We start from the raw sequence: 20,508 nt of genomic DNA on the forward strand, positions 1-20,508 counted from the left end.
GAACAATCTTAGTTGAAGACCACTAGATAATGTCACATATAAAATATCAAAGCCCTAGGCCCTGTAGTTTTGGACAAGAGGTTTTTCAAAGTTTTTCCCTATACAAGTCTTTATAAACCATGTGACCCCCAGGGCGGGGCCATATTTGACCCCAGAGAAATAATTTGAATCATCTTGGTAGAGGACCACTAGATAATGCTTCATACCAAATATCAAAGCCCTAGGCTCTGTGGTTTTGAACAAGAAGGTTTTCGAAGTTTTTCCCTATATAAATCTATGTAAATTATAGAAATAAACAAAGGGCCATAACTCACTCATAAATTGTTGAACCAGTCTGATTTTCAGGGGGACACAACTAGGGTATCAATACATCATTCTGACAAAGTTTGGTCAAAATCCCCCCAGTAGTTTCTGAGGAGATGCGATAACGAGAAATTGTTAACGGACGGACGGACGGACTGACGGACGGACGGAATGACGGACGGACGGACCACGGACGCAGAGTGATTTTAATAGCCCACCATCTGATGATGGTGGGCTAAAAATAACCGAAGTATAACAGTTTGGTGACCTTGACCTTGGGTATAATGGGCTCAGCCCCTACACATATATTTTTTTTATACTGGACAATGTTTATGTGAAGTTACAGTAAGATATAAAAAATAAAGATACGACAGAAAAACAAACGTTGCCGAAAAACTTTAACCAAGAAGGGTCACGCCGACGCAGACACCGACGCCGGGCCGAGTAGTATAGCCCCACTATTCTCCGAATAGTGGAGCTAAAAATAAAACCAAATCTACAGTATCAGTCACTTGAAACAGAGCACAAGTTATGTCATTTCACAAATTCCCCTTAAAGATGGTTATTGTTAGGTCAAGGGGTATAACCTACCATCCAGTAACACCGACACCTCCCTCAGCTACTGATCATATCAGTGCTATTCACAGAGGTATTTCAATTGTCACAACAGTTGAGCTACCCAGTGTTCTTCAATTCTATAGCCATTCTTTTTTTTCTTTTTTTTTCAGCTGAGGGGCCTCTGTGGCCAAGCGGTTAAGGTCATTGACTTGGAATCACTTTCCCTTCACTGTTGTGGGTTCAAAACCACATGCAAGTGTAGAATTCTTTCATGTGAGGAAGGCTTATTGAAGGTTGGTGGTTCTATCCATGTGCCCACAAATGATGAAATAATGCCTAGGGGAGCACCATAGGTCTTCCTTCACCATGAAAAACTGGAAAGTCATTATATAGCCTACAGTTGTGTCAGTGTGACATCAAACCAAACAAAAATATAGAACAAATTGTTTTCATCCGGTAACAATTTCCCCAAAGTGAATGACTTCAATTGCTTTGTTTTCTGTCAACCTTACACAGCCTTTAGATAGGTGGTATTAAATTCTCCCAACTGAACCAATCACAATCGGAGACTGGAAACCAGTCTCAAAATGTTGCTTTGCCATTGGTCAATTTCAAAACGGTGTTCTGAAACAGCCAATCAGATACTCCAGTTCCGAGACTGGACACAGGCTGCATTATACTGGTAAATGTCTAACTGTACCAATGAAGATCTTGACCTATTTGCCTCAGACTGGATTCTGCTCTTTCTGGAGACCTATGGACAATTGAATCCTGATAAATGCTACGCTTAAAGATGCTGTAAATTCATTATAATTTTCACAGATTCTGCGGTTGCATCAATTCACAGAATTAAATACAAAAAACCTCAAAAATGTTCAATTCATTTAGTCTAAATAACTTGAATTTGATTAATTCATGACATCACAAAATAGCTGTTTTTTCCTACAAAATATCCATTTTGTCCATTACTACTACATTTTATGCCAGCTAAATTAAATAATTTCAAAGAATGTATCAGGAGATAAGTATATGTGTTTTCAGTAAAAATTGAAAGTTGTTTGATACGTTTTATAATGGTATTATACTTAGTTCTGAATAAAAAAGGAACAATAATTGAATGTATTAATTTTATTTATCAAAATAGAAATGAGTATTTGATACAGAATGTTTAAAGTATAATATATAATTATGGAATGTTGCAAGAAAAAGCAGAAACATAATATGGCATACACATACATGTAAATAATACTGCACACTCTTACACAATGCTGCAAAAACTCAGGTTGCACACACATACACCATGGTATATACATTACATCTAACAAAACTACATGGTCTCTGACTGCCAGCAATCAAAAATACAAATAAATAAGTTAGATACATGATCAATCATACTTTAACATAAAATGTTCAAACAATCAACAATTATGCATGAGAATATGAGTATTTCACAGGCATTGAGATAACAAGAAGGCCAGACAGGCCTTTGATGCGTCTGCAGGTTCTGTAGCCTGTTTGTGCAATAGAACAAGAACATTTTTAAATTAATGGAATCCAGTTGTTAATGTGACCAAGCAGTTTATGAGCTGTTAAAATGCTGCATTTTTTCTTCTTTTTTTTTTAAAGCTATTTGAACTAAACTAGAAGAAATACTCAAGAATAGAGCGTTTTCCCTAGGTAGAGACATGCTACTTTTAAACAATCAACTTTTTCAAGCCTAAGTTGTCCAAAAACTACATGGGAGTAAATCTGGTTCAAATACAAGAAAGAATATTCAGGGGTTATTTGGCTGAAACCAACTTTTGTCAAGCCCGCCCGCTTAGCTCAGTAGGTAAGAGCGTTGGTCTACGGATCGCGGGGTCGCGAGTTCGATCCTCGGGCGGGGCGTATGTTCTCCGTGACTATTTGATAAACGACATTGTGTCTGAAATCATTAGTCCTCCACCTCTGATCATTCATGTGGGGAAGTTGGCAGTTACTTGCGGAGAACAGGTTTGTACTGGTACAGAATCCAGGAAAACTGGTTAGGTTAACTGCCCGCCGTTACATGACTGAAATACTGTTGAAAAACGGCGTTAAACCCAAAACAAACAAAACCAACTTCTGTCAATCCTATAACTAGCCTGCCATACTTAAATGGTGAAAAAACATTGCACCTCATAAAAAGATCGTATTTATTCGCTTTATAACAATATAGCTTGCATTGATTTTAATTATATACTGGTACTACATAACTCAAAATATTTCACCTTTCCTATATTAACATTTTTTTTACAGTGAATAACATCCTAAATAGAAAGAAACATTGTGTATACAAGAGATTCCTAGATTTCCCTATACAGATATCTTCTGGGCCAAAATTCATCTGTTTAATGTCTTAAATTTAAATCTCTTAAACTTCCTAGTTGCCATAACTTTATTATGCATATATTCTTCTGAAAATCTGCAGTATTTTTAAAGAAATAAAGCTATTAAATTAAAAAATTTGCATTTCATAGTACAATCTAAATTTAGATAAATGGGGCTGATGAATATGACTCCAGAGTTCAGTCTCATTATCGGCTAGTGTCTTGTATTCCATCCCTAGACACAACCATTGGTCGTGGTGGAGGCCTCGTTGGTTTAGACCGCTCCGTAGGTTGCCCAGTTTCCTCCACTATTTCCATATCAATATTCTCCGTACCAACACTCTCCACATCTCTCGTGTTGGGACGTGGCGGTGCTTTCTTTGGAGGATGTAGACTGGTTACCCGCTTCACTTGACTTTTCTCATCCAGTCCAGCTGGAGCCCATTCTTCACCTTTAATAGCAGCCTGAAATAAAAAGGTATTGATAAACACCAAAGCAATAACCAGTATAGTTATACTAACTGATACCAGAGACTTCCTTTAGTAACTGTACATGTCTCTTCAACAGAACAAGGCAACTAAAGCTGTCACCCTATGCTATTTTTTATTTCAATGAAGACAATCATTGCATAAACAATTTTAAATTTATGCCTACAGATACAGATACAAAATGTGTTTTAAGAGAATCATATTGGATTTATATACACTTTATCTCCAAACATTATGAATACAAAAGTATTGACTGTATAACATTACCAGTATAATTTTGTTGTGATGCACTGTTATAATTACATGATATGTTTTTTCTCTTATTAGGATTTTTGTCCCCCGCTTTTTCCGTCCTTCCATCCGTCACACTTCGTGTCCAGTCCATAACTCTGCCATCCATGAAGGGATTTTGAAATAACTTGGCATAAATGTTCATCATAATGAGACAACGTGTCAAGCGCAAGACCCAGACCCCTAGCTCTAAGGTCAAGGTCACACTTAGAGGTCAAAGGTCAGATATAAGAATGACTTTTTCTGGAGCATTTCTTCTTCATGCATGGAGGGATTTTGATGTAACTTGGCACAATTGTTCACCATCATGAGACAGAGTGTCAAGCGCAAGAATCAGGTCCCTAATTTAGAATTACTTCCCTTTTTCATTACTATAAACAGCTTATATTGTAACTTTATTACTACTGGCCGTAGAGAAAAATCGAGACCACATTTCTGTAGTACAACATGCATGTTACATCCAATTTGTAGGTGTATTTTGACCTATCACTACCTGGTAAGGATTATTTTGTTTTTTTGAACCTTTTTTTCAAGATTAACTTCCCTTTGTTGTGACTATAAATAACTTATATTGTAACTTTTTGATAACTGACCGTAGGGAAAAATCAAGACCACTTTTCTGTGGTACAAGTAACAACAGAGATGTTACTTTTAAATTTTAGGTGTATTTTAAGGTATCTCTTCCTGGTAAGGACTTTTTTGTGGTCTTAGAAAAACAAAACTTACTTCCCATTGTTGCTACTATAAATAGCTTATTCTTGAAACTTTTTAACCTGGTTGTTAGAATTGGATATGTCATTGTTTTGGCTTACTGTCTACCAAATTTATACAGAATATGTTTAATGTAACATCTACATGACGGGTGTATATTGTGACATTCTGGCACTTGTGTTATTTTTTGTTCATGCCAAGATGCTGCACTGGCATGCAGTATGTTTTGTGGAAAATGTCCTTAGGCGGGGGACAATGGTAACTCTGTTACAAATTCTTGTTTATTATAGTTACTTATGAGAAATTCTGCATCCATAGCATGTTTATTATCTGCATCTGCTTTACTATTACAGTAATGTATAATTTTTGCTTCAAACATACTGTATTATATGACATAGCTTCTTTTCCGCATTACATCACTTTCAGTTTAGCGTTGTTGTTAAATGGACATTATGTCATTTGTTATTTCATTTTAAACCTTGTTAGTATTCTGAAGTTGGAAGCTCAGTTAAGTTTTTGTTTTCTTTTAAAAGAGTCTATTTATTAAGAATGAGATCATGGGTAGCCAATCAAAATGACCCTTTAATTTTAACACACTTACCAAGTAATTAATAGGTCACTGGTAGCCAATCAAAATTAGCCTTATGTACTTACCAAGAAATAGATTCCCCCTGTGCAGAGTAAGCAGACACCTCCGAGGAGAGTGGCAAGCGTGAAACAACATGGTATACACATTCTACAAATAGATTTTTTTTTAATTGTAAGTAACATAATATTACCAACAGAAACAATGGAATATTTTGTTTTTGTTTTACCATTTTATACAATAGTCATCTAACGAAAGGATGATAAACAAACTGCAAGTATATAATACTGGTTTCTAAATACAAGACTACATTGTTTCCTTTAGATGTTATACTGTGAAATTATTAATACAATCGTGTATCTTGAGAGGGAATAATTTTGGTGGGTTTTGTGTTACCTGATTGAGAATGTAATAATCCATAAAATTAGATCCCAGCAAAAAAATTAAAACCCCCATAAATTTCATACTTAATTTTGAAATTCATGACATTATGTCCCTACAAAATAGCAAATTCAGCTGATATCACAGAACAATATAGAATTGTTCCACAGTAAACTTGTCTGCAAACAACAGGTTTTCCTTGATTCCCGATTTCTACAATTTTAAGTTGCATATTAAAACCTAACTTAGGTCACATGACAACTTACCAGTTTTCAATGATTGAGGAAGTCCCACGGTATCCCTCTAGTCATTATTTCAACTAAAGCTTGCACCTGGGTAGAATCACCAACCTTTTGTAATCCAAATGGATGTCTTCCTCAGATGAAAGACTTCCACAATTCAAACCCACAGCTGTGACTGACTAGCGATTCCAAGTCACAGATCTTAACCACTTGGCCTGGGAGGCCCCTCGCCTTGAGACCAAACTCTTGACTGGTTCCTTTGTACTTGCATGGCTAACCAGGCAACATAAAACACTAAGTCAATATGTCACTGGATATACTAACTATTATACTTACAAGAGATAAGCTATAAATCTGATAAAATAGTTTCTTCCCAATAGGCCAAGCTTATCAACAGCCAAAGTGAATGGTCTTTGAAAACTGGAATATAAAAAAAAAACAGAAGAGTAAAGAATAAAGATAGTTAATTATAAATATGCTTTAATTAATCACACTACTAATTATATTTTGTATATATGATATAATAATACTTGTTGAGAATGTAACTCTGACTTACCGTCTAAGCACTGTGCTGCCTTTTTTCCGTTTACTTCTTGGCCATTCAATTACTAGTATAAACAGGCTAGCAATACTAGATAAAATTAAGGATATATAAATCTGCTGTGTGTTTGTTTTGCACAGTTTCACTAAAGTAGAATCATACACCAACCATTTTCAGCTAGACAGAATGCTAATTCCTATCAAAAGAATGCTACATTCCTGCCAGCATTTGGTATAAACCCGAAATAGTGATAGGCAAGTAATTTAAAATCAGCAACCGTAACCACCTGACCCCCTGGTTACATTACTATACAATTCAACACAGATATCCTGAAAAACTGATAAATGGGAGACTTTGGTCAGTTATCTCCCTTGCATACTCTCTAAGTACAAAAAGTGTAGGTCCTTTCATTTGGATTACTCTGATGTTATCTTTACATTATTTGTAACAATATGATGTAAATGAAGCTAAGATATTGATCATCATGCCTACTGATTTAATAATGCCTTAAGCTACATATTCTATAAACACACATGTATCTTAATTTTGACATTTCAGACATTTAATTTAACAAATATGCAAGATATCTCACAGACAAAACAGCAATAAAGTCAGAGGATTCCAAATAATGGGACCGACTTACAATTTTATTATCTTGGACATAATCTAGTAAGGGAAGACAATTTGAAACTCACTAAAGTCCGTCATTGAGTAACAGTACCCATTTTTTTTCTTACGAGTTAATTAAAACTGAAGAATCTGTAATACATTAACAATATTAACCCAACAGCCTCAGTACCAAAGGAAAAATTCAGTTTTGAGAAACTTTAAGTTTTAAGGAATTATCTGCAACAATAGCAAATTGTACCAGACCAAGACAAGTGATGGTTACGGTTTAAATGCTTTATATTGTTCTAAAAGTACTATGGTGATGTGATCAAAGGATGCTGGTTAACCTCATAATGTCATCATCAGGAGCACTTCCCTGCTTACTGTCTTCTTGATGGCATATCAGAGCAATGGGCTTCTTTGGATTAGTACTTTTCATAAGAAAGTAACTTTATCAACAAATTATACAGTACTACAGATAATTTTGTCTAATTGATAATATCACTATTGTGCCACTTTTTGTGTCCTTCCGACTGGTGTTTTACATTTCTTACATAAAAATTATTTCTTAAAACAAAAATTGAAAAAAAAGTTATTGTCTTAAAAAAACCCAATGGGAATGCCAACAAAATATTGGATATTCAGCAGATGTTATAATTTTTATGATATCATCACTCATTTAATACTATCATGATGAGAAGATCTACAGCTGATCCTGTTTTATATCATGAAGACTGACATTTATAGGTTATTAGATTTGTATTGAGAAATATGCACGAGTTCTGCAGCGAAAATTTTGCATGACTTAAGAAGCGCAATATTATTCCGCGAAAGAACGAGTGCATATTTCTCGATGTAAGTCAAATAATCTTTTTATTACATACCCATCTACACTTAAAATTATAATATAAATTATATAAATCTGTTATTAAGCCTGAGCGAAACTGAAAGTATCGTCGTTAAAGAACTTTTAAACGCGACAACATAATATATGAAACTGATGTCACAGATGACGTCACACACCCGATATGAAATTTGAATGTCACTGGAAAAATATTGACGTATCAGGTTCCATTGAAAGTGAACAGAGTTTTTAAATGAGTATGTAATAACTAATGTTAAGTACTGCAGGCTTGTTGGATCTGCACCATCAATCCTGTAAGTGATCATTCAAACTAAGCATACATCAGCATTCTGTTTTATACAAAAATGAACATGTAGTTGGAAAGGATACAGTCCATATATTCCAAACTGCCATCTGTTAAACATACCAGCTATATCAACTGCGCTCCCCAATAGCAAAACTGTGAAGAGACAAAACTGTGTTTAACAATTTGTAAATAGCAAACAGTATACCAAGAAATCAAGGTATCATAGTTACAACTTTCAAATTATCACAACTCTTTTCATGGATAAGCAAAAATACCCACTGAACAGAATTTTTTGTTATATACCTTTAGAAATAAATCCTGTCAAAAATACAGCTTCAAATACAAATTCCGTATTGCACTTTTTGTATTGTATGTTGCCTGACTCCTTTCATTTAATATCCATGATCTGACACAGTTCTATAAATAGCGCAGACAAAAATTACATTCAGTTTTATTTTTACATTTATAAACATTGAAGATTTCATTCAATTATAAAATGTGGAGGTATATATAAAAGGGTCATTAAAACAGTAGCTAGATCTGGAATTTTGTAAGTTTGGCTCTCATGGATTTTGCCATGAATACAGCAACCCAGATCAAGCTACTATTATAATAACCCTACTGTATCTTCTTTTCAAATTTTGAATAAAACCTAGACATTCTTTCTACCTAAGTCTTTGAATATAAAAGAATATTTGCAGTTCATTTTAACATCACTGGAATTTTGAATATTACATCTTAAATATTAAGGACTTTATTTTTGGCAACACAAACGGTTTGGGCAAGTAAAAGTTGCAGGAACAAGAGTAGGTTGGAGTAGTGTTGCAGGGGTAGAGTATGTGTCTGACTACAAGAACTTGGTCCAGATAATAGTCCCCTGACATAAAGGACGGAATCTGATGAATAATTTTTAACTGCATCATGGTCACAGTCTTTCATATCTTAGAGGGATGGCAACTATAAATTATCAGATTATAAAATAAGCCATCCTAGAAAAACGGAACCCATTAATCCAAGTGTCATAAGTCGATCATAAAGCTAGTTAACACATACATGCAGGTTGGGAGAATTTCATATACAGTCAATATGAAACAAATTTAGATTTAAATGAAAAAAATGAACGAAATTGTGTTGTTTTGTCACATAAAGTAGCCGTAGCCTTCTGGGTTAGACATGGACATTTGAAATATTAGTTGACTAAATGTTTGTGACAACATGCTAAATCTAACTGTTGTCCAAATAATAGGACGTTTTAGGATGGAGGATATAAAATATCAGATCATCAAGAAATGGGGCATGGAGTTCCACCCTATGAATACCATCTGAAAGGAGTTGTTCTGGTTAAGGATCGCAGCACAAAATACATATGTGTACATGCAGATATACAGTCAAGTTTAGCCTGGAAGCAACACTTTGATGGAACATCAAAGAAAGCTAACAACATACTCGGCTTTCTGAGATGAAATCTGCAAAAAGGTACAGAAGACACCAAAACAAACGCATACAAGACCCTTTGGAACCCTCATCAAAAGGACTAAATACATCAGTTAGAAATGGTACAGCGAAGGACAGCACATTTTGTCACAAACAGATACAGAAACACCAGCAGTGTGACAGATATGTTACAACATCTAGAACGGGACTCACACTCACTGGAAACTAGATGACAGAAAGCCCAACTAACATTGTTGTATAAGATCATGAATGAACTAGTGGATATATACCACCAGCCACATATTTAACACCAGTAACCTCCAGGACATGAGCAGCACACAAACACAAGTTCCAGCAGTACTCTCCAACTAGTGACTACTTCCAAGAACAGCTTCTTTCCTAGGACCATACCCACTTGGAACAGACTCCCAGCCAGAGTTGCTGAGGCTCCCTCTCTGGTATCCTTCAAATGGGAGCTATCGTCCCAACCCTTCTCAAGGGATGATGCCTTACTACTACACTTAAAAATGACAAGTGAGCTGTGTCGGCAAGACATTGTGTCCAGGAAGCACCAAGCAAGCCGAACTGGTTTCTCTGATGGGGTGTAGTGGTTTGGTACACTGCTTTTTATCTTTCTTTTACTATCTACAACCAATATCTTGAATGTATTTCTTTTCTTTTCTTACTTTTACTTTGTAAAAACTATGCTTTTTTTTCTTGCGCACCGTTATACCATGGTCAAAGTTGACATTATAACGTACATTAAGATAATTCTTTCATATGGGCAATATTTCCACTCGCGTCAAACACTCAAAAGACCAAAATAGCTAGTGGAGGAAATTTCTAATGAAATTTTCATAGCTGCCAGTGTTTTACAGGCTATAGGTTTAAATGCCGATTATGTCAGGAACTGGGCATAAATTCAAATAAAACTTAATGTATCAAAAGGGGATTCGATTCCTCATTGACTTATGTAAAAATTATCAAATAATTTCCAAAATCACGAATTTTCTGGTGATTTAGACCTATGTATGTACTGTACACGATTAACGTTTACCGCGTCTATATGCCAATATGTGTAAGTGATAAAACCAATAACTTTATATGACTGTGTACTGTACTTCAAAGTTTTGACATTCAGACTGCCCAACACAAATATAAAACAATCTAAACGTTGAATTATTTTGACTAGATCCAGATATTAGCCAGTGAGGTAAGGCTAATCAAACTGATGACAAGTGGTCCAATAATACATAAATTATTTCAGTTTGGAAAAGGTATAAATGTGTTAATACTATGGAATGATAAATAAATGATGACTCTGGCAATTTGCCATTGCTGACTTCGTCAACGTTGAAAATGTTTTCGCACATGTATAATTACTGTACCCGAACTAACTTTACCCGATTACTACTCTAGTACTGAATTTATTCTTAAAATATGGGCCACAGAAGTGGTTTGGAAAAGTAAAAATTTTCATACCAGAACAGCTTGTAAGTGCTTGTTCGTTTGCCCACATTGCCCATTCAATCTGGCTCATTGTTAACGTTTATTTTTACACAAATATTTTAGTAAAGTCGCAGAGCAGAAACTTCCGTGTTTCCAATTACCGTGCCGTACCCTACTGTACGTTCCAGTTTCAACATATTTTAAGTACAACTGACTCACGCCTATTATTTTCCGCAATTACGAAGGTAAAAACAATAATTTATATTAATAAGTGCTTGAATATGAATATGAAGCTTGCTAGAGATGGGAAATAGAAAGTTTTAGTAAGCTAAATTAGTGAGAAAGAGAAAATACAAGCTTTAATGTAGTAGTCCTCGGATAGTATATAGTCACCGTACAAAAATTGTATATATATATTAATTTGCATTGCAGTTTTGCAATATTTCATAATTTAATACAGCATTTTGAAAAAGAATTATCTATGTTTGTTTCTTAATCATTGTTTTCGTTAAAATCAGTCATTAAAGAAATACACATCAAAAGATGACAGGAAAAAATGGCAGTGCCTGGTAATTATAACTTCCAAGTTTTAAAGGGACATTGCCCTTTCCCGCTTTCTAAACTCAGTCCTGTGGAAATACTGGATTTTGAATAAATGGTGTTTTAACACATAGCCAGTGACTTGATTATTAGAGAAATCATGCATGAAGTTAGATCAATTTTGGATTTTTTTTCAGGTTTCATACTTTCACTTTCATTGCAGTAAGTAAATGTAACTAATAGTAAATAACTTGCAAACAAATACAACATACCCATTTTTTTAATCATTTATATACTATCTTTTGTGGTTATTGAATGCACAGATGAAATAAACATTATGTACAGTGAGGTTTAATTTTAGGTTGTGGGCTACTTCATTAGTTTTGAAATTCAATATATGAGCCGCGCCATGAGAAAACCAACATAGTGGGTTTGCGACCAGCATGGATCCAGACCAGCCTGCGCATCCGCGCAGTCTGGTCAAGATCCATGCTCTTCGCTTTCAAAGTCTATTGCAATTAGAGAAACTGTTAGCGAACAGCATGGATCCTGACCAGACTGCACGGATGCGCAGGCTGGTCTGGATCCATGCTGGTCGCAAACCCACTATGTTGGTTTTCTCATGGCACGGCTCATATGTATTTAAACCTGAAATTCTGCTGTATATACACCATTTTCCACAAAGTTTGCATGTTGGATTCAGAGTGTGTTTTTTGCTTTGTTTAATCTACCAGAGAAAATCTGCAAAGTAATGCCTATATATAGGAGTTATTGTTCAGATATGATTAAATCATGGTAAGTGATTTGCCTGGCATTTACCTGACCCTACAAGCTTTTTGCAATCATTTGTTGAGAAAGAATATTCAGCTGAACACTATTCATAAATATATGTGACACTTTAAAACAAACTAGTTTTGAAATGGAAACAATACACAGTTGCGGATCAGAAAGGGTATCTTTGTTGTGAGAAGTTAGTTCAGGTTGATCAAACACAAGGAACAGGGCCAGTAGGAATTACGAAATTCAGTCATCCAGCAGTTTATTTTCAGTTACTGATACCTGTTAGGAGCAAAGACTAGTGAAATCATCAATATTTGTAGAGGACTAACTTCAATTCACAGTTTTAATTGAAGTCCAGCAAACATGTTAAATTCCCATTCAAGTGGAAATTCACTAATTCATATCTCCAAAAAATAGCTGTTGTGTCAAAAAAACATGAAATTTCTTGCCCACAAATTTAAGTTAAATGATTTCACATACCCCATATGATTGCAGATATGGTATTTTATTTGAGCCACTGTCTGACAAAAGGGACATTATCACATGACAAAAGGGACATTACCACAAAGAATGATTTAATTCTAAAAAATTCAGAAAAAAAGGTGTATGTGTTGATATTGGTAGAAACAGTATTTATTCACTGTCAGGATCATATTGTATTGCAAACATATGTTCTTAATTTGAACTTTGTTGCCATGGAAACAATATTTCTCTACCAACCCTTAATTTGGGGAAGGCATGATCATGTTTTTTTTATGAAACTTCTATGTGTAATAGCTGTAAATTTCATTACAATTTAAAGAATATATTACATCTTAAATGAAACAAAAAATGATATGAAGTATGTAGGTCCAGTTTTTAGCTCACCTGAGCACGAAGTGCTCAAAGGTGAGCTTTAGTGATCGTCCTGTGTCCGTCGTCCGTCCGTCCGTCGTCAACAATTTGACTGTTAACACTCTAGAGGTCACATTTTTGGCCCAGTCTTAATGAAACTTGGTCAGAATGTTATCCTCAATAAAATCTTGGACGAGTTCGATATTGGGTCATCTGGGGTCAAAAACTAGGTCACCAGGTCAAATCAAAGGAAAAGCTTGTTAACACTTTAGAGGTCACAATTTTGGCCCAATCTTAATGAAACTTGGTCAGAATGTTACCCTCAATAAAATCTTGGATGAATTCGATATTGGGTCATCTGGGATTAAAAACTAGGTCACCAGGTCAAATCAAAGGAAAAGCTTGTTAACACTCCAGAGGTCACATTTTTGGCCCAATTTTAATGAAACTTGGTCAGAATGTTACCCTTAATAAAATCTTGGACGAGTTCGATATTGGGTCATCTGGGATCAAAAACTAGGTCACCAGGTCAAATCAAAAGAAAGCTTGTTAACACTCTAGAGGTCACAATTTTGGTCCAATCTTAATGAAACTTGATCAGAATGTTATCCTCAATAAAGTCTTGGACGAGATCGATATTGGGCCATCTGGCTTCAAAAACTAGGTCACCAGGTCAAATCAAAGGAAAAGCTTGTTAACACTGTAGAGGCCGCATTTATGACTGTATCTTCATGAAACTTGGTCAGGATGTTAATATTGATGATCTTAACATCCAGTTTGAATCTGGGTCATGTAGGATCAAAAACTAGGTCACCAGGTCAAATCAAAGGAAAAGCTAGTTTACACTGTAGAGGCCACATTTATGACCGTATCTTAATGAAACTTGGTCAGAATGTTAATCTTGATGGTCTTTAGATCAGATTTAAATCTGGGTCAGGTGGGGTCAAAAACTAGATCACCAGGTCAAATCAAAGGAAAAGCTTGCTAACACTCTAGAGGCCATATTTATGACTGTATCTTCATGAAACTTAGTCAGAATGTTAAACTTGATGATGTTTAGGACAAGTTCGAATCTGGGTCATGTCGGGTCAAATACTAGGTCACCAGGTCCAATCAAAGGAAAAGCTAGTTAACACTTAAGTGGCCACATTTATGATCATATCTTAATGAAACTTGGTCAGAATGTTAATCTTGATGATCTTTAGGTCAAGATTAAATCTGGGTCAAGTGGGATCAAAAACTAGGTCACTAGGTCATATCAAAGGAAAAGCTTGTTAACACTCTAGAAGCCACATTTTTGACTGTATCTTCATGAAATTTAGTCAGAATGTTAAACCTGATGATCTTTAGGTCAAATTCGAATCTGGGTCATGTCGGGTCAAAAACTAGGTCACAGGGTTAAATCAAAGGAATAGCTAGTTAACACTTTAGAGGCCACATTTATGACCATATCTTAATGAAACTTGGTCAGAATGTTAGTCTTAATGATCTTTAGGTCATTAGGTCAGGTGAGCGATACAAGGCCTTCATGGCCCTCTTGTTCTTGAAAACCTTCGAATTATTGCTTGTGAATGACATTCCTAACATTGTCTAATTGCAATTCCATGGATAAAGTGCATTTCTCCAATAACGCCTAAGAAGTTTTGACTTGGATTTGTCGTTTCTGTAATACTTTGTTACATTAAACTCTTTTTGACTTGATACATAGTCTATAACATGCAGTTTCACAGTTTCTGCTCTTTTCTGCAGTAGTTTTAGGGCTGGCTCATAGATGATAATGTTTAATTTTTCAGTCTGGATTTTCATGTCTTCTTATATCATGGATTTTAACAGTTTTTAACATTGAAGTGTCTGAGCAAATTTGACTTGTGAACAAAATACATACCTAAATAAACTGAGTAAGTTGTGTTGCATCTTTTCTGGTGTTTTAGACTGTTCAGATTTTCTGCGATGTAGTTGACACTGGTATAGAACGAAAAATAGCACACCTTGATTGCATGACATAATATTTTTATGCCCCCTCCCCAACACCCGACCATCAAAGAAGAGGGGGTATATTGTTTTGCTCTCATGGTGTCTGTTGGTCTGTCCATTCTATTTCATGTTGGGGTATGTGATTTACAAAATGTACAAACAGCTCTTGTTAATGACTTACATTTTTTTTAGTTCACCTGAATTTTGTTCAGGGTGAGCAATTAGAATAGATGGATGGCCAGGCGTCCATTCTCCTGCTTCAACATTTTTACTTAAAGAAACTACTAGTGAGAATTACACCAAACTTGGTCAGTAGCATCCTGGCACAAACCTCTATCAAGTTTGTTAAAATGGTTCACCTTGGCCCCTTTTAGGGGCCACTAGAGTTAAAGATAGAAAAACCTTAAACAACTTCTCAGGAACCGCAGAATGGATCTTCATCAAACTTAGTTTTCTTCAGGTGAGCGACTTAGGCTCATTTGGGCCTCTTGTTGTGAACTTTGTCTGGTGCTCATCCTGCAAGACAGGATGTAACAGATATTACTGCTTTTATAAACATACAATTGTTAATGCGCATTAGGCTATAGAAATGTGTTTCTGGAAAAAGAAAGTATTATCAACAGAGGTCTTAGTGACTAGATTCTAATGAGATCCAAGATGTCTATATTTCCAGTGAATCCTTACATGTTTTAATTTTCAGTGAGACCCTAGATATCTACGGTAGATTTACAATACAGGGCTCCAGATAATTATTTTGGCCTATGTGTATTTACTCATCATATTTTTTGTGAGTAAGTAAAACTGTAACATCTGTAATTGACTAGGAGTAATTTTACCTTTGAAAATTTATAATGATTGAAATCAGTTTTATAACATATTTATTAAGTACATAACACCCATGAATTTGTTTGCAGTTCAGTTTCAATTAAGTATGCAAGTTTTGCTTCTTTTTTAGCTCGACTATACGAAGTATAAGGAGAGCTATCCTACTCGCCCCAGCATCGGCGTCGGCGTCTTTTCGCGTCCCCACCTTGGTTAAAGTTTTGGTGCACTTTCTCTTTTTTCAACTTATCTCTGTAATTACTTGATGGATTTGATTCAAACTTGAAATACTTATTCCTCATCATCATCCACATCATCTGACATAAGGGCCATAACACTGGCACCAATGTTTCATGAATTTTCCCCCCTTTTTACTTAGAATTTCAGGTTAAAGTTTTGGTGCACTTTCACTCTATCTCTGTTATTACTGAATGGATCTGATTCAAACTCAATTGTTCAGTATCATTACCCTTATCATATGACACAAGGTGCATAACTCTGGGACCAATTTTTCATGAATTATTTCCCCTTTTTACTTAGAATTTCAGGTTAAAGTTTTGGTGCACTTTCGCTCTACCTCTGTTATTACTGAATGGATTTGATTCAAACTTAAAATAGTTGTTCAGCATCATCACCCACATCATATGACACAAGATGCATAACTCTGGCTCAATTTTTCATGAATTATTTCCCTATTTACCTAGAATTTCAGGTTTAATTTTTATGCATTTTTACTCTATCTTTATTATTACTGAATGGATCTGATTCAAACTTAAACAATTGTTCAACATCATTACCCTTATCATATGACACAAGGTACATAACCCTGGGACTAATTTTTCATGAATTATTTCCCCTTTTTACTTAGAATTTTAGGTTAAAGTTTTAATGCACTTTCACTTTGTCTCTGTTATTACTGAATGGATTTGATTCAAACTTAAAATAGTTGTTCAGCATCATCACCCACACCATATGACACAAGGTGCATAACTCTGGCATCAGTATTTAATGAATTATGCCCCTTTTTGCTTAGGATATACTTATATAGTGTTTTGATGCATTTTATCTTTACCTCTCTTATTACTTTAAGTTGATATTTTTGACATAGACTCGGGCTTTTGTGCAATATCTTCATCCACAATTGGAGTCATTAAACACTCCAGTGACAGCTCTAGTTTCCTCAGATGTGCCCAGTTTCACTATCCAGCATCGAAATAGTCGAGCGTGCTGTCTCCTGTGACAGCTCTTGTTCTCTCTTGGCTTCATTCACAAAAATATGATGAGTCCAATATTTAATATACCTTAAGCTATATTTTTGGGATCAGTTTTGTTGGTTTAAAGAATGCGTAGAGTGTTTGTTCACTTTTTCATTCGTAGAAAGAGAAATTTTTGTTGTGAACTCCGCACTGGAAGTTGATATTTTAAATCGACACCGCTTTCAAATACACTACCGTACTGTCAATATAAATTCCCAACTATTTGATTTACGCACGCATTGAGTGTATAATAAAGTTTAACCTAGGTTTACAGTTTATTGAGTACCATTTCAATGCTTGTGTACGTTCAGTGTGGGAGAATTAATGCCTACCGTGCTCTGTGACATAAAACATCCAGACGATTCAGATTTTGTTTACGCTAGTAAAAAGTAATTGCGTGCGTTTCTGTAATTTCTTATACGTTTTTATATGCTTAAAAATAATCAGACATGCGTGTATGCATTATTTCAAAGCGTAATTTACGCTCATACGCATCTTTTCTGGAGCCCTGCAATATTTAAATCCCTAAATGTTTACATTTCCAAATATCTAAATTTCTGCTTAGACCCTATCTAGACTTCCAGAGAGATCCAAAATGTATAGATTTGACATTTGATTCTAGATTTGATACTAGATGTCTGGATTACAAATAAGTCTTTAGATATCTAGATTTACAGTGAGGCCTTAGATGTCTATATATTTCCAGCAAATTTTTTGATGTCTAGTTTTCAGTTAGTCATTATATCTCTAGATTTCTAGGGAGATTCAGGATGTCTAGATTTCATATTTGATCCCAGACATCTAGATTTCAAATGAGATGAGTCTTTAAATATCTAAATTGACTAAGAGTCCTTAGATTTCTAAATTTCCAGTAAGTATTCAGATATCTAGATTTCATTTTGAGAACAGGTGTCTAGATTTCCAGTGATGCCTTAAATGTCTACCTTTTATTTTCATTTCTGCATTGCCATTGGTTTCATTGAGCTGTATAAATATTCAGTGAGTCCCTAGATTTCTTGATTTCAGATAAATCTTTTAATTTAGACATTTAGATATCATACATTCAAGATCCTTACTGTCTTCATGAGATCTAGGTTCCCAATGTGTTTCAAAATGTCTAGATTTCTGATCGGTCTCTAGATGTTTAGGAGTGGGCCTCAAAGGCTGAGTAGTTAAGGTCACTGCCTTGAGATCACTTGCCTCTCATGGCTGAGTGGTTAATGTCACTCCCTTGAGATCACTTGCCCCTCATGGCTTAGTGGTTAAGGTCACTGCCTTGAGATCACTTGCTTCTCATGGCTGAGTGGTTTATGTCACTGCCTTGAGATTACTTGCCTCTCATGGCTGAGTGGTTAAGGTCACTGCCTTGAGATCACTTGCCTCTCATGGCTGAATGGTTAATGTCACTGCCTTGAGATCACTTGCCTCTTGTGGCTGAGTGGTTAAGGTCACTGCCTTGAGATCACTTGCCCCTCATGGCTGAGTGGTTAAGGTCACTGCCTTGAGATTACTTGCCCCTCATGGCTGAGTAGTTAAGGTCACTGCCTTGAGATTACTTGCCCCTCATGGCTGAGTGGTTAAGGTCACTGCCTTGAGATTACTTGCCCCTCATGGCTGAGTGGTTAAGGTCACTGCCTTGAGATTACTTGCCCCTCATGGCTGAGTGGTTAAGGTCACTGCCTTGAGATCACTTGCCCCTCATGGCTGAGTGGTTAAGGTCACTGCCTTGAGATCACTTGCCTCTCATGGCTGAGTGATTAAGGTCATTGCCTTGAGATCACTTGCCCCTCATGGCTGAGTGGTTAATGTCACTGCCTTGAGATCACTTGCCTCTCATGGCTGAGTGGTTAAGGTCACTGCCTTGAGATCACTTGCCTCTCATGGCTGAATGGTTAATGTCACTGCCTTGAGATCATTTGCCTCTCGTGGCTGAGTGGTTAAGGTCACTGCCTTGAGATCACTTGCCCCACATGGCTGAGTGGTTAAGGTCACTGCCTTGAGATCACTTGCCCCTCATGGCTGAGTAGTTAAGGTCACTGCCTTGAGATCACTTGCCCCTCATGGCTGAGTGGTTAAGGTCACTGCCTTGAGATCACTTGCCTCTCATGGCTGAGTAGTTAAGGTTACTGCTTTGAGATCACTTGCCTCTCATGGCTGTAGTTTTGAAACCTTGCTTAGGGTGTAGAATTATTTCATGTGAGGGAGCCATCCATTGGGTTTAGTACTGTTTATGGAAGGTCAGTGGTTCTACCAAGGGGCTTGCTTGTACCAGAAATAATGCTCGGATGATCACCTGGAGTCTTCCTTCAACATCAAAAATAGAAAGCTGCCATATGACCTGAAATTTTAAAGATGTGATGACAAATCAAACAAAAAAAAACAAGATGCTTGGAATTCCAGTGTGCCCTTAGATCACTAGGTTATTCTAGGGTCTTGTATAGAAAACCTGATATTTGAAAATTACAGTTTAACAGACTGTTGCCATGTTTGCTGGCATTTTGTTTGTGTCAGTGAAATGTTTTGCAGAAGTTGAATTGTAAAGTTTAGTGAAAATCCTATTTTCATCATCACTGTTCTGACATAAATGACTTTTGAAAAGAATTGATTTATATAAGACATAAATATTAATACTGTTTAAACCTGTTTCATTGTACTTTATGTATGTTAATCTCTAGTTTGGCTACCGACTAGATAATCTTTTTTTTTTAGAAAAAAAATAATTCTTTTTTATATTCTGACTTTGTCAGTCTTGGCTCTGATTATCTTATGTTTTGAGAATAAAAGGGACATAATGATACAAAATTTGTTTAGCCTCAGGAGTTATCTCCTGTGAACAAAACATAGGGTCTGAACACAGACTAGTTAATCTCTAACACACTTTTGTTTTGCTCTAAATAAATACTTTACTGTAAACTTTATAATGAAATAGGATTTTTTGTACAGATCTTATAATCTGCTGAACAATTACTAAAATGAAGTCCATTAATATATTGCACAAAAGGTATCTAGAAGTCCATTATAATTTAATATATTACACAAAAGATATCTTTACATGTACATAAATTTTGGTAATTTGCAAATTTTCCTAAATAAGACAATTTCTGAGAGCATTTTCCCAATTCCATTGGTGTTGGTGGCATTCCCAAAATGATGAAAAAAGGCTGACTTCCTGCAGTGTTACTCATCTCTGTATCTTTTTGGATGAGGAA

At 35.6% G+C, this 20,508-nt stretch overlaps 1 protein-coding gene across 1 annotated transcript; it reads right to left on the reverse strand.

Annotated features, from left to right (window-relative positions):
• Positions 1 to 2,962: 2,962 nt before the first annotated feature.
• LOC123549014 (cytochrome b-245 light chain-like) lies at positions 2,963 to 11,281 on the reverse strand. The gene is made up of 6 exons (XM_045336772.2): positions 11,127 to 11,281; positions 8,294 to 8,363; positions 6,466 to 6,540; positions 6,246 to 6,329; positions 5,355 to 5,436; positions 2,963 to 3,674 (listed from the first exon to the last, which is right to left on the reverse strand). Exons 1-6 carry the CDS (start codon positions 11,182 to 11,184, stop codon positions 3,417 to 3,419), a joined length of 627 nt encoding a protein of 208 aa, XP_045192707.2. The 5' UTR covers positions 11,185 to 11,281; the 3' UTR covers positions 2,963 to 3,416.
• Positions 11,282 to 20,508: the final 9,227 nt, after the last annotated feature.

The sequence above is a fragment of the Mercenaria mercenaria genome, chromosome 6, assembly GCF_021730395.1.
Source record: "Mercenaria mercenaria strain notata chromosome 6, MADL_Memer_1, whole genome shotgun sequence".
In the NCBI taxonomy this organism is placed as follows: Eukaryota; Metazoa; Mollusca; class Bivalvia; order Venerida; family Veneridae; genus Mercenaria; species Mercenaria mercenaria.

Excerpts from the sequence above, each read along its gene's own strand:
- LOC123549014 (XM_045336772.2), bottom strand. The coding sequence starts at position 11,184 with ATGAGCCAGATTGAATGGGCAATGTGGGCAAACGAACAAGCACTTACA. Across the intron at positions 6,541-8,293 it reads CAGTTTGGAATATATGGACT|TATTGCTAGCCTGTTTATAC; the intron begins GTATCCTTTCCA and ends AATTTTATCTAG. Across the intron at positions 6,330-6,465 it reads GGCAGCACAGTGCTTAGACG|TTTTCAAAGACCATTCACTT; the intron begins GTAAGTCAGAGT and ends TTTATATTCCAG.